This window comes from Bombina bombina, chromosome 5, assembly GCF_027579735.1.
Source record: "Bombina bombina isolate aBomBom1 chromosome 5, aBomBom1.pri, whole genome shotgun sequence".
NCBI lineage: Eukaryota > Metazoa > Chordata > Amphibia > Anura > Bombinatoridae > Bombina > Bombina bombina.
Genome location: NC_069503.1, coordinates 259372756 through 259395968, shown reverse-complemented (window position 1 = coordinate 259395968; position 23213 = coordinate 259372756). Strand labels below are relative to the sequence as shown.

Below are 23213 nucleotides of genomic sequence, written 5' to 3'. Positions count from 1 at the left end.
GATTGGCCATATTCGTTATTTTAGCGTGGGAAATTTTACTGTGAAAATGCTTCCTTTTTTGTATTTTACATGGAAATCACCATGTTGAAACCAAAGTCTTCCCTTATTTATCTCTACTGCTGAGGACAGTTAGGAGTAATTAGAGGTAAGATGACGTGTACAAACAATAAATGCGTGGAATATAGCAATGTTAAAGGGTCGGTAAACTCTGATAAATATTCCACACAGTCATTGTTTGCACTCTTTGGGCCAAGTTACGAGTGGTGCATTAAAAGTTACAAGCTAGCGATAAGGGGTTTATCGTGGGTTTTTGCGCACATCCGTTTTTCTGCTCCTATTACAAGTTGAAAGTAAACCCGATCGCTTCAGCACAATTGCGATTTACTCTAGAATGATTAACGCTTCCTCGCCGCTTTGGTTAAAAAAAGTGTCACAAAACACACAAAAAATCATTACAAAGTACACTTACACTCATAATAACACCATCTAATAAAAATTATTTTAAAAACAATTGCTCAAAAAAGTTTTAAGGGCTCAAAGATATAAGGTCTCAGGTGTTTGAAGAAAATAGGCAGGCAAAGGGATACATACATATCCATAATTAAAAATATAGAAGCGCTCAACCTGGGAATTAACAACAGTATAATAGCTTGTTCTATGGCTAGTTACCACCCAAGGAGCAGCCTCTTTTTGCTCAACATGTGCTTTTCACAGAGAAGAACTTTCCTGTAGCATATCAGTCTGATCCCGACTTTCTGTTTTAGATACATATACATGTCTAAATATGTACGTGTGTGTGTGTATATATATATATATATATATATATACACAGTATATATATATGTGTGTGTGTACATATGTATTTACAGACATATATATACACATATAAACACATAAATACATATGTATACATATATATATATATATATATATATACATATATAAAAGATTAGATATATGTATACATATGTATTTGTGTTTATATGTATATTTATGTATTTACAGACATATATACACATATAAACACAAAAATACATATGTATACATATATATATATATATATATATATATATATATATATATATATATATATATATATATATATATATATATAAAAGATTAGATATATGCAGACATCCCAACTCTCCCTGAAGTTCAGGGAGTCTCCCTGATTGTAATAGCGACTCCCTGATGCCAGCAAATGCAATGCAATCTCCCTGAAACTCCAAGTACCATGATCCAATGTGGCCCAAATCTGGAAAAGTATTTCTTTAAGGAATGCCTTTAGTTGCTGGGACGTTATAGAACCCTTAAAGCATGCATCAGTAACCAAAAAGCACCCACTGATTCTAATATAATAAAACACAAATGCTACCTTACTTACTGCACATAATTAAACTTCGTATTCTAAAATATTTAAATAAGCGTACGATAAATTGGAAAATTGGTTTGTTGTATGTGGTTGTGCAATAAAGCTACTTTTTTTTAAGGTGACTTTAGTAGGAAGCTACTTTAATGATAATTCTCTATCTTATTTAGGGTTTCAAGGTGTCCAATATATAACTGAGAGGGCGGCGCAGTAGCAGGTGAAGTCACCTCCCTGAAATGAGTTTTTGCAGGTTGGGATGTCTGTATATGTACACTGTGTGCAGAATTATTAGGCAAATTAGTATTTTGACCACATCATCCTCTTTATGCATGTTGTCTTACTCCAAGCTGTATAGGCTCGAAAGCCTGCTACCAATTAAGCATATTAGGTGATGTGCATCTCTGTAATGAGAAGGGGTGTGGTCTAATGACATCAACACCCTATATCAGGTGTGCATAATTATTAGGCAACTTCCTTTCCTTTGGCAAAATGGGTCAAAAGAAGGACTTGACAGGCTCAGAAAAGTCAAAAATAGTGAGATATCTTGCAGAGGGATGCAGCACTTTTAAAATTGCAAAGCTTCTGAAGCGTGATCATCGAACAATCATGCGTTTCATTCAAAATAGTCAACAGGGTCGCAAGAAGCATGTGGAAAAACCAAGGTGCAAAATAACTGCCCATGAACTGAGAAAAGTCAAGCATGCAGCTGCCAAGATGCCACTTGCCACCAGTTTGGCCATATTTCAGAGCTGCAACATCACTGGAGTGCCCAAAAGCACAAGGTGTGCAATACTCAGAGACATGGCCAAGGTAAGAAAGGCTGAAAGACGACCACCACTGAACAAGACACACAAGCTGTAACGTCAAGACTGGGCCAAGAAATATCTCAAGACTGATTTTTCTAAGGTTTTATGGACTGATGAAATGAGAGTGAGTCTTGATGGGCCAGATGGATGGGCCCGTGGCTGGATTGGTAAAGGGCAGAGAGCTCCAGTCCGACTCAGACGCCAGCAAGGTGGAGGTGGAGTACTGGTTTGGGCTGGTATCATCAAAGATGAGCTTTTGGGGCCTTTTCGGGTTGAGGATGGAGTCAAGCTCAACTCCCAGTCCCACTGCCAGTTTCTGGAAGACACCTTCTTCAAGCAGTGGTACAGGAAGAAGTCTTTATCCTTCAAGAAAAACATGATTTTCATGCAGGACAATGCTCCATCACACGCGTCCAAGTACTCCACAGCGTGGCTGGCAAGAAAGGGTATAAAAGAAGAAAATCTAATGACATGGCCTCCTTGTTCACCTGATCTGAACCCCATTGAGAACCTGTGGTCCATCATCAAATGTGAGATTTACAAGGAGGGAAAACAGTAAACCTCTCTGAACAGTGTCTGGGAGGCTGTGGTTGCTGCTGCACGCAATGTTGATGGTGAACAGATCAAAACACTGACAGAATCCACGGATGGCAGGCTTTTGAGTGTCCTTGCAAAGAAAGGTGGCTATATTGTCACTGATTTGTTTTTGTTTTGTTTTTTAATGTCAGAAATGTATATTTGTGAATGTTGAGATGTTATATTGGTTTCACTGGTAAAAATAAATAATTGAAATGGGTATATATTTGTTTTTTGTTAAGTTGCCTAATAATTATGCACAGTAATAGTCACCTGTACACACAGATATCCCCCTAAAATAGCTATAACTAAAAACAAACTAAAAACTACTTCCAAATCTATTCAGCTTTGATATTAATGAGTTTTTTTGGGTTCATTGAGAACATGGTTGTTGTTCAATAATAAAAATAATCCTCAAAAATACAACTTGCCTAATAATTCTGCACTCCCTGTATACATATGTATTTATGTGTTTATATGTGTATATATGTTGGTAAATACATAAATATACATATAAACACATAAATACATATGTATACATCTAATTAAGGCAAATGGTGGGTGGAGTTTGAGTATTGGCAAAGACTTGACTGACATGCTATTCTATAACAAGACAACAGAAATGCCTTCTAATTGCAAGGTTTTTAGTGTTTCTTTTAATAGGTAAATGTTTATATTGCTATTGTAGATGTACTAAAATAATGATATAATATTATGTTAAAGGAACATAAAATACAATTTTTTTCTTTCAAGATTTTGAAACAGCACAAAATTTAAAACAAAGTTCTAATTTACTTATATTAACTAATTTGCTTCATTCTCTGGATATCCTTTGCTGAAAAGCATGTCTAGATAAGCTCAGTAGCTGCTGATTGGTGGCCGCACATAAATGCCTCGTGATTGGCTCACCCATGTGCATTGCTATTTCTTCAACAAAGAATATCTAAAGAATGAAGCAAATTAGATAAGAGAAGTAAATTAGAAAGTTGTTTAAAAATGTATTCGCTACCTGAATCATGAAAGGAAAAATTTGGGTTTAATGTCCCTTTAATTGTTTTTTTTTTTATAAAACTGTAGTGTTGTTGTTGTGTCTATAGGAGATGAGTATACCTATCTTATGAATGTTGTAAATTACCTTAAATATCACTAAGTATTATGGCCTAGTTTCCATTGCTGTTGTAAAATGTGTAAACTGGTGGTAGCACAAAATATTTCCAAAGACTTTAAAGGGACAGTCTAGTCCAAAACAAACTTTCATTATTCAGATAGGGCATGTAATTTTAAACTATTTTCCAATTTACTTCTATTACCAATTTTGCTCTGTTCTCTTGCTATTCTTAGTTAAAAGCTAAATCTAGGAGTTTCATATGCTAATTTCTAAGCCATTGAAGGCCGCGTCTTTTGTCAGTTTTTCACCACTAGAGGGTGTTAGTTCACATGTTTCATATAGATAACACTGTGCTCACGCACGTGGAGTTCCTTGGAGCCCGCACTGATTGGCTAAAATGCAAGTCTGTCAAAAGAACTGAAACAAGGGGCAGTTTGCAGAGGCTTAGATATAAGATAATCTCAGAGGTAAAAGGTGTATTTATATAACTGTGTTGGTTATGCAAAACTAGGGAATTGGTAATAAAGGGATTATCTATCTTTTAAAACGATAAATATTCTGGTGTAGACTGTCCCTTTAAAGTTACAGTCTAGTTAAAATGAAACTTTCATTATTCAGATGGGGCATGCAATTTTAAACACATTTCTCATTTACGTTTATCATCACATTTGCTTTGTTCTGTTGGTATTCTTTGTTGAAAGCTAAATCTAGGTATGACTGTGTTAAAAACGTATTTCATTTATTTCATACAGGAAGATATGGATCATAAATATTACTCTTCTAGAATATTTGGTCCCATGGATTCTGCAAGTAGAGATTTATGGGTGAACATCGACCAAATGGAAAAGGAAAAAGTTAAAATTCATGGAATTCTATCAAATACACATCGTCAAGCAGCGGTAAGCAATCTTTTTTTTCTAACACAATAAATTATTAGGTAATTACAAAATACTGTTCATTGCTAGTTGTCCATGGACAATAAAAAAAATATTTGTGTTAAACTTAGTTTGCAATTTTTAATGAAGCTAATCAGACTTAAAGGGATAGTCAACCCAAATAGCGTTTTCCTTTATACATATAAACTTGCCCTGGATCGTCATTTCTCAATGTAGCCCATTTTTCAAATATATAGAGTTTGTCAGTAAAATCACTTACTTTTCGCGCTGCTGCCATTTAAAAATGTCCGTTAAGCCCCTCCCCTTTTACATCAGCAGTGACATCAGCAGGTTCTTGTAACTTGTGTACGTGTTCTATCTTGCTCGTAACCTGATTTTGTATTCAAATAAGTATTTGTATTCAAATATATAAGGCTTTGCTTAGAATTGCAAACTACAGAAATGTGAAATAAAAGCTTTTAATTTTGGAATCTATTTTGTAGCTCTTTATAATAGCCAGTCCCCTGATATACAGACATTACAGACATAGATGTTAAACCGCATATATAGCATACATAACACATACATGTGTGAGCTCACACACACTGTATTACCTTGGAAAAAAAAAGGACCTGAAATGAAAGTCATTTTTGCTAAATACCAGCATGAAATGTATACGCCAAAACACTAGTGACATACCATATAAGTTGCAATGCTACGAAGAAGAATACAAGCTGCTAACTGCTGATAACTTCTGCCGGCCGGAGGGTTGAAGAAACAGGACACTGGTACGCTTCCACTGTAAGCCGCACAGATAATGAGCCTGTGTTCAAACGTTCCCCTTCAATACCAATACCAGAGGTGCACTGCCCATGCACAAAAATCAGGTTATGAACAAGATAGAACACGTACACAAGTTACAAGAATCTGCTGATGTCACTGCTGACGTAAAAGGGGAGGGGCTTAACGGACATTTTGAAACGGCTGCAGCACGAAAAGTAAGTGATTTTACTGACAAACTCTATATATTTGAAAAATGGGCTACATTGAGAAATGATGATCCAGGGCAAGTTTATATGTATAAATGAAAACGCTATTTGGGTTGACTGTCCCTTTAAACACATATATTTGTTTGTGTGTGTGTGTTTTTAATAAAAAAACTAATGTAAAATGAATGGTACATTCAGTTGTGAAACTGCTTATTCTAATTTGTGTTGTTTGTGACAGATGACACAGCAGTACAAAACAGTAGCTGCAATTCTTTTTTTTCTATGTGATCTCTTGTCATAAGGTAGCTATACTAACTAATAAACCAATGAATTCTGTAGCATTGGGAACTATGAACCACTTTTAACTTCAAAGAAAGATAAGAGTAATTGAAGTATAAACATGAATCAGCATGGAATATTTCACATTTAAGGTAAAATGCATAACATGTCACCATAGATACAAATTAAAAAGCAGTAAAAAGGAAGAATGTTATGCTACCATTATTTTAAAATAAAGCTTTCAATTGTCATACAAACATCAATAACTGTATTTATTTTTTAACTGATATTTGGAAGTAAAAAAGCAAAACAAAAAAAATAATTAAATTTAATCATTTTGTAAAAACAGATATTTATGGAGACAGACATTTTGTAATATGTAGCTACCCCCCCCCCCCGCCCCATCTATAAATACATTTCAGTTTTCCTGTTTTAATGTGTTCTTGTCTGTTATTAGGATTTACATGTTTGACTTACATTGATGCTAGTTCACATTCTCATGCTACATCTCTTTGTGTATATTCAACAATTTACAAGAAAGGCTAGACCAACCTATTCTTGAGAAAGGCTACATATATAGCACTCACGGGGTTACATAGCCATGATACTATCCACAGAGGAAATACTATTTAGAAAGTCAGACACAAATTGTGCAGTTTGAACTAGGATTGTCAAAATAGAAAAATAAAATAAAATGTAACCTTTATTTAGAGCATAGTTAAAAATGGAAAACACACATTAAAAACACACTTAGGAGCCTATAGGTTGATTAGAATAATTATAAATAAATGGGGGCTGGATATAACGGGATATATACCCCTCTCTGATCGATATAATATATAATTGGCACTCCAAACAGGAGCTGCCTGGTACTGTTACACGATACAGTAAGTTAATATCCTGCTGATATGGAGGGACTATTGCCACTTGTTCACCTGATAGGTGATAGTAAATTAATGAAGGGTAATAAAATGTCGGATAATTTTCACAGTGTGTCTGTGTGTCTGTGTTTTACCCCAGTTGTATATGTAATGGAATATACACTATTACCAAAAGTATACGTTTCATCTAGTGTGCTGTGATAGCTGTTAACATATGAACCTGCCCACTATTAAGATTATATGAAGTACAGTAGTAGCGCTTGTTGCTGTATTGACCTTAAATAGCATTAGGCTTTGCTAGTTTATCGTACTTGCCTTATTTATGGCACAAAGTATGTAAAATACTAAGAAGGTCAGGATTGAATCACAACGAAGGATTTTTACTGTCAATATTTTATTGTTACTAAACCACAGAATCTAGTGTATCGTGATATTTGCATTCCATATTTGTTTCAAAAAGCAGTTTATGTATACTGCTGTGAATGTCTCTATATTGTACCACAATTACCACATTATTATTGTAGCTTAGTAATTAGTATTTAATATCTGCGTTGCTTCCACTTGTAGATTTGACTGCAGTACTGAAGTTTAGCCTATTGCAAAAAATCTCGTTCTCACTGTGCCTGAATATCCTCTCAATGTAAATAATAATTAAGGCTTAGGTAGCTATACTACTCAGTTAGTAAATGGTGGTTCCCAAATTTTCATATATACCATTGTTAATAAATACTCGTATAGTAGCTGTCAGCAAGTTGTTTGTTTCAAATACACTCTATATATAATGGGTAGAGCTGACAGGTATATTGCTGAGTTCACTAAAAATTGTTTTTTAAGTAGTTTGCTATACCAACGTTAAACTGCAGACACAACCAACAATGCTCGGTATTTTGTGTCAATCAGATCTTGAAAACCAATCGCAATGTTGCCACATAACTGTTACTTGGTTATATATGTATCTTTAGCCGCTTCGGTTGAATATCGAGTAATACACTATCTCAACCTCTAGGACTGGCTCAGCAAATATACCGTCCTGTGTGTGGTTATTTTTTTATAAAAAGTTAATACCAGCTTGTAGTAGTTAGTACCAATAATGGTTTGTTAAATATAAGGTAAGTACGATAAACTAGCAAAGCCTAATGCTATTTAAGGTCAATACAGCAACAAGCGCTACTACTTCATATAATCTTAATAGTGGGCAGGTTCATATGTTAACAGCTATCACAGCACACTAGATGAAACGTATACTTTTGGTAATAGTGTATATCCCATTACATATACAACTGGGGTAAAACACAGACACACTGTTTTAAAATTATCCGACATTTTATTACCCTTCATTAATTTACTATCACCTATCAGGTGAACAAGTGGCAATAGTCCCTCCATATCAGCAGGATATTAACTCACTGTATCGTGTAACAGTACCAGGCAGCTCCTGTTTGGAGTGCCAATTATATATTATATCGATCAGAGAGGGGTATATATCCCGTTATATCCAGCCCCCATTTATTTATAATTATTCTAATCAACCTATAGGCTCCGAAGTGTGTTTTTAATGTGTGTTTTCCATTTTTAACTATGCTCTAAATAAAGGTTACATTTTATTTTATTTTTCTATTTTGACAATCCTAGTTCAAACTGCACAATTTGTGTCTGACTTTCTAAATAGTATTTCCTCTGTGGATAGTATCATGGCTATGTAACCCCGTGAGTGCTATATATGTAGTCTTTCTCAAGAATAGGTTGGTCTAGCCTTTCTTGTAAATTGTTGAATTGTTTCTTCACTACATTGCACCCTATCTTCCTATCTTATAAATAATACGATGAGTTTGTACATTATATTTGGAATAAAGGGGTTAATTATTATATTTCTTTGCAAAAGTAGTGCCACTGGCTTTCTCTCTTCCTTATTCTAAAATCTTTGTGTATAATTTATGCTACACAGAACATACTTACAATCCCATTGAACTATAACACAATTCAAATAAACCTCTAGTAAAACACAGAGCACAGTGACTAATCCCTTGACTGTCAGCGGCAGAGTATACCATGAATTAACTTTTAGTAGCTAGTAACATTTACAATATAGTGATTAATCTTTTAACAGCAATTAATATAAACAAGAATTAACCATTTAACTTCTACAGAGATAATTAACTCTTCGACAGATACTAACTTACAAAGCATAATGTCCCTGGGAGGGGAAAAATGCAGCAATGAGGCAGAAATCCAAGACCCATACCAAGAACATTTGTTACAAGCGTGGCGCTATTGTGGCACATCATTACAACATTATGTCAATTAAAGCAACACAGACTTATAGCTCAGGTAGTGTATTGTTTGTGTGAGTAGCTTAAAAATGGAAGGTTCTGAGCTCTTGTTATCCTTTGTTGACAGAGCAGAAAAATGTACTACTGGGAGCTAGCTGATCACATCTGGTGAGCTAATGACAAGAGGCATATACTTGCAGCAACTAGCACCTAGTAGTGCATCAGTGTTCTTGACCCCAGCTAGCTATACTTTTGTTTAAAATTGCATGCTCAATCTGAATCATGAAAGTATAATTTTGACTTTACTGTCCCTTTACTGTACGTATGTGTTATATATAGTTGTGTTTTAAGTACTTCCATAAGCTGCACCCACTGCTCAATTCTTACTAGTCTATACACACAAGAAAATACACCAGGGAAAAAACCCAAAACATAGCATAAAAGAAAGAAAAAAAAAAAAGGAAAGGAAAAAGAAGAAGAAATGGATCTTCCTTCTGCACATTTCTGATTTAAATTGAATGAAAGCCAATCATAAAAACTAGACGTGCTCAAGACAAAAAAAATAATTTTCTATAAATCATTTAGCATTTTAAAAATTGTTTCATTCTGTCCAAGAATTGCTGCTGGAGTTATTTGTTTTGGACACATTTTAATAATATTATTTGTTCATTAGCTGAATACCATTAACACTTTATTTCCTATGGTGAATGTCTTGTGGACAGCAAATCATCAGCTAGTGCTACTGCTACAAGCCAGTGGCAGCATACAAAATTATTTTTTATTTCAATCTACACCAGCTAGCTCCCAGTAGTACTGCTCCTCAGACTATCTAGGTATTCCTTTCAACAAAGGATGTCAAGAGAACAAAAGATCACAAGCCATTACTCCTAGGATTCAACTCCTGGTCACTAGGAGGAGGCAAAGATTTCCAAAGCTATAAGAATGCTTTATCCCTCCCACCTTTATGGTATTCTAGTCTGATGTATAGCCAAGAAGGAAAAGCAGAAAGGTAGGAAAGAACAATGCAAGGAAAAATTAGCTGCAAACTTGAAGTGCAGCCAGAAAGAAATTAAGTAAAACAATACAAATAGGCGGGTCTCGTGGACTCTCATCACCTTGAAATTAATTTATCAGGTATGCATACATTTAGTTTTCTTTCATAAAGTGGTGAGAGTCCACAAGATATTACTTCTGGAAACTAATACCCAAACTATAAGTTATAGTGTAGCTAGCTTAGGGTTTATTTTATAGGTAACTATTTAGTTTTAAATAGGAATAATTTAGTTAATGATAGTAATTTTATTTAGATTTATTTAAATTATATTTAAGTTAGGGAGTGTTAGGGTTAGACATCGATATAGGGGTTAATACATTTAATATAGTGGCGGAAACATTGGGGGCGGCAGATTAGGGGTTAATAAATATAATGTAGGTGGTGGCGATGTTGGGGGCAGCAGATTAGGGGTTAATAAGTATAATGTATGTGGTGGCGGTGTCCGGAGTGGCAGATTAGGGGTTTATAAGTATAATGTAGGTGGCGGCGATGTTAGGGGCGGCAGATTAGGGGTTAATAATATTTAACTAGTGTTTGCGAGGCGGGAGGCGGCGGTTTAGGGATTAATATGTTTATTATAGTGGCTGCGATATTATAGTGTTTGCGATGTGGGAGGGCCTCGGTTTAGGGGTTAATAGGTAGTTTATGGGTGTTAGTGTACTTTTTAGCACTTTAGTTATGAGTTTTATGCTACAGTCTTGTAGTGTAAAACTCATAACTACTGGCTTTAGAATGCGCTAGGAATCTTGGAGGTAGAGGGTGTACCGCTCACTTTTTGGCCTCCCAGGACAGACTCGTAATACCAGCGCTATGGAAGTCCCATAGAAAAAAGGGTTTACAAAGTTTACGTAAGTCATTTTGCGGTAAGGCCAAAAAAGTGTGCGGTGCCCCTATACCTGCAAGACTCGTAGTAGCAATGGTAGTGAAAAAGTGTGCTTTTTCATCTTACCGCAAAACTCGTAATCTAGCCATTAGTGTGCTAAAAGAGTATGCACCCTGAGTGGCAATGAAAACGAACAGGCATGGAAGTTATTCTAGCTTTTGTTCTGTCTCAGCTGAGTGCATCTCTCTCTCTTTTCATATTTATGCAAATTGCTCTTGGGTCCCTCTAAGAGTAATGGGGAAACCAGACGTGGACTCCTTGCACACATGTCCTTAGAGAGATACAACTGCACCTCACTGATGAGGCCCACAGAAGGGCGAAACGATCGTCTGGGGTTGTTGTTTCTCTCGTTCAGAGAGGAGTTGCCTGGCATTTCGGCACTGGACTGTCATTGGTCAGGGTCAGATATGCTACATGATATTTTTCCTATGTGAAATGGCATAGAGTGCTAAAAGAGTATGCACCCTGAGTGGCACTGAAAATGAACAGGCATGGAAGTTATTCTAGCTTTTGTTCTGTCTCAGCTGAGTGAATCTCTCTCTCTCTCTCTCTCTCTCTCTCTCTCTCTTCATAATTAGGCAGAACACATTTTTTTTAGGGCAGGCTAATTAATAGATATTGCTGCCTGAAGGACTTTCCTACCAAGCACATCAAAGTGGTAGAATTTAGAGAAAGCATGTTGCTGCCTTGAAATTGTATTCAATAAAAGCCTCATTCTTGAAAATCAAAGAAACTGATCTACAAAAATGGGCAATAATGCAGAACTTTATAATGTAACTTTAGGATGACGTTCAGATATAGAACTTTTGTGCCTACTTGGAGTAGGTATAGCCGTCTAAACTATACACAGCGCACAAACCTTTAAACCTTGATCAAATCTGAAAGACTTCTTTGTATTGAGGAAACAGAGGGAGGACAGATTAATTTAGAGACAAGAGCAGCATTAGACTGTTAGAATGCATAATGAGATCCATTAAGAAATTGTAAAGCTGAACTGGTCTGGTAACAATCCTGAAAAATCAAAAATCAAATTGCCATCAGTGGATTTATACTCCAAAGGATAATGTAAGGTAGTGGGACAAATTTTAGAATGCTCCATGAAATACACAGACACATAAAATAAATCAAGGGCGCGATCCGATATAGATCGCAGTTTGCGGCGCAAGCGAGGGAACCCACGTCGCCCGCAGTTTCAGCTCGCAACTCGAGCCATCCAATATGCGGCGCCGTCACTTGCTAAAGTGGCGCAAGTCTCACAAACCAGCGATGTCCAGAAATCTGCGTAAGTACAGATTTTTGGAGTCGCCAGTGACTTGCGCCACGTTAGAAACTGCCGGCGCCTATAAAACCTGACTAAAGTCTAAATCCCCTGCACTGTCTAACACGCCTCCTAAACATAGCCCGACACATCTAACACGCCTCCCTAACATAGCCCGACACGTCTAACCCTCTATCCGCTATCCCCCCTCACTATCCTAACAATAAAAAAGCTATTAACCCCTAAACCGCCGCTCCCGTACCCCGCCGCAACCTAATAAAGTTATTAACCCCTAAACCGTCGCTCCCGTACCCCGCCGCCAGCTATATTATATCTATAACCCCCTAAAGTGAGCCCCTAACACCGCCGCCATCTATCTTAAAATTATTAACCCCTAATGTAAGCCCCTAACACCGCCGCCATCTCTATTAAAATGATTAACCCCTAATTTAATCTACCTACCCCGCCACCAGCTATATTATCTATATTAACCCTAAGTATATTATAGTTAATATAGGTATTACATTATATATATTAACTATATTAACCCTAATTATATTAGGGTTAATATAGTTAATATAGTTACTATAGTATTTATATTAACTATATTAACTATCTAACCCTAACACCCCTAACTAAATTTATATTAAATTAATCTAATTCATTTATAAACTAAAATATTCCTATTTAAATCTAAATACTTACCTATAAAATAAACCCTAAGATAGCTACAATATAATTAATAATTACATTGTAGCTATGTTAGGGTTAATATTTATTTTACAGGTAAATTGTTAATTATTTTAACTAGGTATAATAGCTATTAAATAGTTATTAACTATTTAATATCTACCTAGTTAAAATAATTACCCAATTACCTGTAAAATAAATCCTAACCTAAGTTACAAATACACCTACACTATCAATAAATTAAATAAACTACAAACATCTATCTAAAAATACAATTAAATTAACTAAACTAAATTACAAAAAATAAAAAAAAATTACAAGATTTTTAAGCTAATTACACCTATTCTAAGCCCCCTAAGAAAATAATAAACCCCCAAAATAAAAAAAATTCCCTGCCCTATTCTAAATTAAAAAAAGTTCAAAGCTCTTTACCTTACCAGCCCTTAAAAGGGCCTTTTGTGGGGCATGCTCCAAAGAATTCAGCTCTTTTGCATACAAATACAATACCCCCCCCCCCATTACAACCCACCACCCACATACCCCTATTCTAAAACCACCCAAACCCCCCTTAAAAAAGCCTAACACTACCCCCCTGAAGATCTCCCTACCTTGTCTTCACCACACCGGGCCGAACGCCTGATCCGATCCGGGCGATGTCTTCCTCCAAGCGGCAAAGAAGAATTCTTCCTCCGGCGATGTCTTCCTCCAAGCGGCAAAGAAGAATTCTTCCTCCGGCGACGTCTTCCTCCAAGCGGCAGCAAAGTCTTCATTCTTCCGGCGGCATCTTCAATCTTCTTTCTTTGCTCCGCCGCCGCGGAGCATCCATCCCGGCCGACGACTGAACGACGAATGAGGTACCTTTAAATGACGTCATCCAAGATGGCGTCCGCCGAATTCCGATTGGCTGATAGGATTCTATCAGCCAATCGGAATTAAGTTAGAAAAATCTGATTGGCTGATTGAATCAGCCAATCAGATTCAAGTTCAATTCGATTGGCTGATCCAATCAGCCAATCAGATTGAGCTCGCATTCTATTGGCTGTTCCGATCAGCCAATAGAATGCGAGCTCAATCTGATTGGATCAGCCAATCGGATTGAACTTGAATCTGATTGGCTGATTCAATCAGCCAATCAGATTTTTCTAACTTAATTCCGATTGGCTGATAGAATCCTATCAGCCAATCGAAATTCGGCGGACGCCATCTTGGATGACGTCATTTAAAGGTACCTCATTCGTCGTTCAGTCGTCGGCCGGGATGGATGCTCCGCGGCGGCGGAGCGAAGAAAGAAGATTGAAGATGCCGCCGGAAGAATGAAGACTTTGCTGCCGCTTGGAGGAAGACGTCGCCGGAGGAAGAATTCTTCTTTGCCGCTTGGAGGAAGACATCGCCGGAGGAAGAATTCTTCTTTGCCGCTTGGAGGAAGACATCGCCTGGATCGGATCAGGAGTTCGGCCCGGTGTGGTGAAGACAAGGTAGGGAGATCTTCAGGGGGGTAGTGTTAGGCTATTTTAAGGGGGGTTTGGGTGGTTTTAGAATAGGGGTATGTGGGTGGTGGGTTGTAATGGGGGGGGGGTATTGTATTTGTATGTAAAAGAGCTGAATTCTTTGGGGCATGCCACACAAAAGGCCCTTTTAAGGGCTGGTAAGGTAAAGAGCTTTGAACTTTTTTTAATTTAGAATAGGGCAGGGAATTTTTTTTATTTTGGGGGTTTATTATTTTCTTAGGGGGCTTAGAATAGGTGTAATTAGCTTAAAAATCTTGTAATCTTTTTTTTATTTTTTGTAATTTAGTGGGGTTTTTTTTTGTAATTTAGTTTAGTTAATTTAATTGTATTTTTAGATAGATGTTTGTAGTTTATTTAATTTATTGATAGTGTAGGTGTATTTGTAACTTAGGTTAGGATTTATTTTACAGGTAATTGGGTAATTATTTTAACTAGGTAGATATTAAATAGTTAATAACTATTTAATAGCTATTATACCTAGTTAAAATAATTAACAATTTACCTGTAAAATAAATATTAACCCTAACATAGCTACAATGTAATTATTAATTATATTGTAGGTATCTTAGGGTTTATTTTATAGCTAAGTATTTAGATTTAAATAGGAATATTTTAGTTTATAAATGAATTAGATTAATTTAATATAAATTTAGTTAGGGGTGTTAGGGTTAGATAGAGTTAATATAGTTAATATAAATACTATAGTAACTATATTAACCCTAATATAATTAGGGTTAATATAGTTAATATATATAATGTAATACCTATATTAACTATAATATACTTAGGGTTAATATAGATAATATAGCTGGCGGCGGGGTAGGTAGATTAAATTAGGGGTTAATCATTTTAATAGAGATGGCGGCGGTGTAAGGGGCTTACATTAGGGGTTAATAATATTAATATAGCTGGCGGCGGTATAGGGGGATTAGATTAGGGGTTAATAATTTTTATATAGGTGGCGGCGGTGTAAGGGGTCAGATTAGGGGATAGATAAGGTAGATGACAGCGGTGTAAGGGGTTCTAATTAGGGGATAGATAAGGTAGATGGCGGCGGTTTTAGGGGCTCACAGTAGGGGGTTAGTTTATGTAGATGACGGCGGGGTCCGGGAGCGGCGGTTTAGGGTTAATAACTTTATTAGGGATTTCGGGGGGGGGATCGCGGTTGACAGGTAGATAGACATTGCGCATGCGTTAGGTGTTGGGTTTATTTTAGAAGATCGCGGTTGACAGGGAGATAGACATTGCGCATGTGTTAGGTGTTAGGTTTATTTTAGCAGCCACTTTAGGGAGTTACGGGGCTCCAATAGTCAGCGTAAGGCTTCTTACGGCTGCTTTTTGTGGCGAGGTGAAAATGGAGTAAGTTTTCTCCATTTTCGCCACGTAAGTCCTTACGCTGCATATTGGATACCAAACTGCGCTGGTTTGGTATACCTGCCTATGGCCCAAAAAACTACGGGCGACGGCAGAAATATACGCGCGTAACTTCTAGGTTACGCCGAATATGTGATACCAAACCAGCGTAAATATTGGCGTCGCCGGCTTTTGCGGGCGACGATTTTTATCGGATCGACCCCCAAGACGGCCACCAAAAATCTTTATTTTACTGTAAATATGTGTAAAAACAGTAAATAAAATGTTTGGAAAGAATGTAACTGGGACCTTGTAAAATAAAATTTGAGACCTATGAGACAGGCAACCTTGGGAAATAAGTATAAAAGAGAATACCTCCTTGTGCAATAACAGTAAATAATAATAATGCACTGCATAAAAATCTAGCCTTGCATAATAATTAATAAAAAATATCTTATCCTCCAGTATTAAAGGGACATGAAACCCAAAATATTTATTTCATGATTCAGATACAATTTTAAACATCATTCCAATTTACTTCTATTATTTAATTTGATTCATTCTTTAGATATCCTTTGTTGAATAAATGGCAATGCACATGGGGAAGCCAATCACACAAGGCATCTATGTGCAGCCACCAATCAGCAGCTAATGAGCCTATTTAGAAACACTTTTCAACAAATAATATTAAAAGCATAAAGCAATTTAGATAATATAAGTAAAATGGAAAGTTGTTTAAAATTGTATGGTCTTTCAATGGCATGAAAGAAAAAAAAATAGGTTTCATGTCCCTTTAAGACATTTGAAAAAGGGCCGTTGCACTCTGAAACAAAGGAGCAGTTGATAAATGCCATGCTAAGTCTGTGTACATAGCTTAAAATACACAGAGACCCCCCCCCCCTCATTTTGCTAAATCATTTTTCTATGTATATAAGAGGATATAAGTAGGTTGACCATATTGCCGCTTTAAGAAGGAACACATATGAAAAATACATATGTGAGGGTTCTTATACAAAACCATTTCTTTAAAGAGCCCTGAAAACAGCCCTGACATATGTATTTTTCATATGTGTCCCTTTTTAAAGCGGCAATATGATCAGCCTAGATATAAGGTTATATTGACATGTAACTCCCAGGTAAATTAGCTGAATACTAAATATCAGTTATTATTATATAATACAGTTTCCTTAATTACTAGACAAATTATGAAAAGTCTAATTAATAATGGTGGAATTAGTCTGTTACATGTGTATGACCCTTGGCTATGGTATACTTCAGAGTGATGTATCTGTTAATAGCCTGAGGGCTATGTGAGTACATGAAAATGTCAACTTTCATGATTCAAATAGGACATGCAATGTTAAACAACTTTTAAATTTACTTTAATCATCACATTTGCTTTTTTCTCTTGGTATTTTTTAGCTAAATCTAGGGAGGCTCATATGCTAATTTCTAAGCCCTTGAAAGTCGCCTCTTATCTAAGTGCATTTTCACAATTTTTCACAGGTAGACTGCGCTAGTTCATGTGTGTCATATAGATAACATTGTGCTTACTTCCGTGGAGTTATTTATAATTCAGCATTGATTGGCTAAAATGCAAGTCTGTCGAAAGAACTGAAATAAGGGGGCAGTCTGCAGAGGCTTAAATACAAGATAATCACAGTGATTAAATTTATTATAAATATAACCGTGTTGGTTATGCAAAACTGGGGAATGGGTATTGAAGAGATTATCTATGTTTTTAAACAATAACAATTCTGCAGTAGACTGTCCCTTTAAAAGGACATGAGACCCATTTTTTTCTCTTATGATTCTTTTATTTCTATTATCTATTTTGCTTCATTCTATTGGTATCCTTTTTTGAAGAAGCAGGAATACACTACTGGGAGCTAGCGTAACGCATTGGGTGTAACATGTGCAGCCCCAATCAGCAGCTCCTAGGCCTATCTAGATATCTTTTTCAACAATAGTTGCCAAGAGAACAAAACAAATTAGATAATAAAGTAAATATAAAATCACATTTAAATCATAAAAGAAAATGTGGGTTTCATGTCCTTTAAAATGGAAATGACACTCACATGTGGAATCAATTGAAAATTATGCAGCATAGCTGTAAAAAGCTGGCTAAAAATATCACTGAACATCTCTAGATTGTAAATTCCCACAGGAATAGGGCCCTCAATTCCTCCTGTGTTGTCTTGTCTCTTACAAGTTTTACATCATTGTTGTATTTAAATGAATTGCACCCATGGACAGCGCTGCGGAATATATTGGCGCTTCATAAATAAAGTATAATAATAATAATCTCTATGTAAAAATAGGAAGATATTTTACCTTAAAATTTCCTCATTAGACATATCTTATTGTAAAGGAATTTTAAGCAGCCAATCAGGATGCTAGTCCAAGGACTTGCTAGGGAGTAAGCTTTTGGCATGTACATAAACACTCATGTTATTTCCCTATGCAGTTTAAGGAAATTTACTATAGAATCTCACAAGATTTCAGTGAACTCTCATGAGATCATAATAAAGCAAAGTGTGACATCAGCAATGATGAAGCTGATTGGCTATTGTTTTTTCAACATGCTGACAGTAGCTAAAAAATAGATATTCACAGAGCACCTACTATTGTAAGCTGAAGAAGTTTTGAGGTAAAATATATTTCTTTCCTAAGATATGGTGAGTCCACGGCATCCTCAATTACTGTTGGGTATATCACTCCTGGCCAGCCGGAGGAGGCAAAGAGCCCCACAGCAAAGCTGTTAAGTATCACTCCCCTTCCCACAATCTCCAGTCATTCTCTTTGCCTTCGGTGCAAGGAGAAGGTGAAGTTTTGGTGGAGACTTCCTCTAAGGAAAGACCTACTACTTGAGGGTCTTTTCCTTCACTCAAATCTCGTTTCTCTGAAGTGTGACTGCTTGGAGATTGAACGCTTAGTTCTGTCTAAGCGTGAATTCTCTGATTCGGCCAATGAGACCATGATTCAGGCTCATAAGCCTGTTACTATAAAGATTTACCATAAGATATGGCGTAAATATCTTAATTGGTGTGAATCCATGGGCTACTCTTGGAATAGGGTCAGGATTCCAAGGATCTTGTCCTTTCTCCAGTAACGTCTGGAGAAGGGTTTGTCAGTTATTTCTCTGAAGGGTCAGATTTCTGCTTTATCTGTTTTGCTGCACAAGCGTCTGGTGGACGTGCCAGATGTGCAATCTTTTTCTCAGGCCTTGGTCAGAATCAGGCCTGTGTTTAAGTCTGTTGTTCCACCTTGGAGCCATAACCTTGTTCTTAAAGTTTTGCAGCAGGCTCAGTTTGAGCCACTGCATTCCATAGATATTAGGTTATTATCTTGGAAGGTTTTGTTTCTTATTGCTATTTCTTCTGCTTTGATAGTTTCGGAACTCTCAGCTTTGCAGTGCGATTCCCCTTATCTAATTTTTCATGAAGATAAGGCAGTTCTTCATACTAAGTTTGGATTCCTTCCTAAGGTTGTTTCGGATAGAAATATTAATCAGGAAATTGTTGTTCTTTCTCTCTGTCCTAATCCTTCTCATAAGGACTGTTCACAACCTGGATGTTGTGCATGCTCTTAAAGGGACACTAAACCAAAATTGTTTCTTTCATGATTCAGGTAGAGAATACAATTTTAAACAACATTTCAATTTACTTCTATTATCTAATTTGCTTTATTCTTTAGATATCCTTTGCTGAAGAAAGAGCAATACACATGGGTGAGCCAATCACACGAGGCATCTAGGTGCATCCACCAATCAGCAGCTACTGAGCCTATCTAGATATGCTTGTCAGCAAAGGATATCAAGAGAATGAAGCAAATTAGTTAATAGAAGTAAATTAGAAAGTTGTTTAAAATTGCATTCTCTTTCTAACCCACAAAAAATAAATAAATTGGGTTTTATGTCCCTTTAAATTCTTAAATTCTATTTGCAGGCGACTAAGGATTTTCGCCAGTCTTTTCATTGTTTGTTTTTCTGGGAAACTTTAAGGTCAGAAAGCTACTGTTACTTCTCTTTCTCTTTGGTTGAGAAGTAGAATTCGTTTGGCGTATGAAATTGCTGCACAGCAGCCTCCTGAGAGAATCACAGCTCACTCCACTAGGGCTGTCTTTTCTTTTTGGGCTTTCAAAAATGAAGCCTCTGTGGAACAGATTTGCAAGACTGCAACTTGGTCCTCTCTGCATACTTTTTCCAAATTTTATAAATTTGATACTTTTGCTTTGGCTGTGGCTTCTTTTGAGAGAAAGGTTCTTCAAGCAGTGGTGCCTTCCATTTAGGTATACATGTCTTGTCCCTTCCTAGTCCTCCATTTCCTTTAGCTTGGGTATTGGTTCCCAACAGTAATTGAGGATGCTGTGGACTCACCATATCTTAGGAAAGAAAACAAAATTTATGTTTACCTGATAAATTTCTTTCTGGATAGGTGAGTCCACGGTCCCGCCCTGTATTTTAAAGACAGTATTTTTTACAAAACTTCAGGCACCTCTACACCTTGTGTTACTCCTTTAATCCATTTTCCTTCGGTCGAATGACTAGGGATTGTGGGAAGGGGAGTGATCCTTAACAGCTTTGCTGTTGTGGCTCTTTGCCTCCTCCTGCTGGCCATGAGTGATATTCCCAACAGTAATTGAGGACGCCGTGGACTCACCATATCCGCAAAGAAAGAAATGTATCAGGTAAGTATAAATTTTGTTTTTCCTTCTTTACATCGAGATGTTTAGGTGATGTTTCCTTGGCAGCTTATTTTTCAGTTTTGCTGCATTACTTTCAAGTGATTTAGCATACAGTTATTATGCCCCTTTATATGTCAACTTTATATATCAACGTGTTAGTATGTGTGTATATATATATATATATATATATATATATATATATATATATTAAATTGTATAATACTGTTTTGTTTTTTTTTTGTTTGTTTTTTTAATTTTTTTATTCTTTCGCATTTCTTAATGTAAATCTCAAATGTCTTCAATTTCTAGAAACAGAACTTGCTTTTTCACTTTTGAAAAGACGCAGACTAGATTCAATCTCAACTCTAGGGAGCACATCTAAGAAACTTCCATTCAAGCTTTTTATGAAAACTTAAAAATACTTTTTCCTGTCCCATGTGTTATACATTACACAGAGAGAAAGTTTGAAATAGTATAAAGGGATTCTAAAACTTCTACTTCTCTAGCCTGTAAATACTGTAGTGCTAAAACAATATTAGAGAGAGAATTTAAAAACCTCTCAGAAGTCAGCAATAAGCCTGTAATTAAAAAGTGCATAGAGCTATGTTGATAATCAGCAACTTCTCATTAGGTTGCCACCTTGAGGGTAGCGTTGCCACTCAAAGCCAATCTGGTTAGATAAATAGTATATTATGAAACATAGGCTTTGTTATACTCTTTCAAATTTAAAGGGACATGAAAAGCTTTCCATTAATTTGTTAGATACAGCATATCATTTTAAACACCTTTCCAATTTACTTCCATTATCTAATTTGCTTAGTTCTCTTGGACTCCTTTGTTCAAAAGCATTCCTAGATAGGCTCAGGAGCTAGGAGCATTTATCTGATCGGTGGTTGCACTTATATGCCTCTTGTCATTGGCTTACCAATGTGTTCAGCTAGCTCCCAGTAATGCTTTGCTCCTTCTTTAACTTAAATTGGAAAGTTTTTTTAAAAATGTATGCTCTATCTGAATCATGAGTAACAAATGTTGGGTTTTATGTCCTTTTAAGAGGATTTTGAAAGACATGGATGGTATTTAAACAGGACTTAGCACTAGGTCCATGCTGATGCAACATCTAGCGTATAAACTAATTAATATATTGCAAGTTATATTAAAGTACTATGTTGACCATTCTACTAGTTGAAAAATTGAGACATAGATGCAGTAAGAAAAATATTTAATGCATGGAGGTTTATTCTACTGTTGACCACAAATATACAGTATATGTGTTTAATTCCTGCAAAGAGGGGTTAAAGGGACACTCAATCAAAATTAAACTTTTATTATTCAGATAGAGCACGCCATTTTAAACAACTTTCCAATGTACTTCTATTAACAAAATGTGCACAGTCTTTTTATATTTAAACATTTTGAGTCACCAGCTCCTACTGAGCATGTGCAAGAATAAGTGTGTATGCATTTGTGAATGGCTGATGGCTGTCACATGGTACGTGTATGCATTTGTGATTGGCTGATGGCTTTCACATTGTACAGAGGGAGTGGAAAAATAAAAAACTTTTAAAATTGTCAGAAAAAAAATCCACTACTCATTTGAAGTTCAGAATAAGTGCTATTACATTGTCTTGTTATCTTGCATTTGTTGATTATGCAAATCTACTGTGTTGATTGGTCCTTTAAAAAAAATATTAAAGTCACCTCCAAACTGACAATACTCAACTAGTCTGGAGCTGAACACAGCCACTGAGCCAAGCTAGGAGGGCATATATGCCTAGCCCCAATCCCCAGCCATGTTTAGGTCAAGATCAACAATGTGTTTCCACACTGGATCTGACTTAAAAGGGACAATCAACACCAAAATTGTTATTGTTTAAAAAGATAGATAACGCCTTTACTACCCATCCCCCAGCTTTGTACAACCAACATTGTTATATTAATATACTTTACACCATTTAAATCTCTAAATTTCTGCCTGTTTCTAAGCCACTATAGACAGCCTTTATTAGCTTTTCACAACAGGATAGTGCTAGTTCATGTGGGCCATATAGATAACATTGTGCTCACACCTGTGAAGTTGTGCACACCACAGCACTAATTGGCTAAAATGCAAGTCAATTGATAATAAATAAAAAGTCATGTGATTAGGGGGCTGTCAGAAGAGGCTTATATACAAGGTAATTACAGAGGTAAAAAGTATATTAATATAATTAATATAGCCATGTTGGCTGTGCAAAACAGGGAAATAATAAAGGGATTATCTATCTTTTTAAACAATAACATTTTTGGAGTTAACTGTCCCTTTAAGCATATATTTAAGCCCTTTTGGTGAATTAAACACACAGATATAGTTAAGCAACAATTTAATATGAGAATGTACTAATGCGTTAAAGCATTCTGCCCATATGATCTAGCATTCTGCTGATGATTACTCTTTTATATTCCTTGGATAGTGTCTTTGACAAGAATATTTAAGTTCTTAATCAAACGTTAAAAAGCAAGGAAATTCCCTATTTAAACTGCCCCCGCCCTGGCTTCTTTACATGACATCATCAATGACATCACTATTCACATCACCTATGACAGCACATCATCAATGGCATCAATAGCGACATAATCTTTAAAATCATC

At 36.1% G+C, this 23213-nt stretch overlaps 1 protein-coding gene across 1 annotated transcript in view; it reads left to right on the top strand.

Moving 5' to 3' along the window:
* Window positions 1-23213, top strand: part of PLXDC2 (plexin domain containing 2) — a 1268934-nt gene that overhangs the window by 623538 nt on the left and 622183 nt on the right. The window contains exon 3 of the mRNA XM_053713963.1: window positions 4612-4758. Within this exon, the coding sequence (XP_053569938.1) occupies window positions 4612-4758 (147 nt within the window). The remainder of the gene's footprint in view (window positions 1-4611; window positions 4759-23213) is intronic.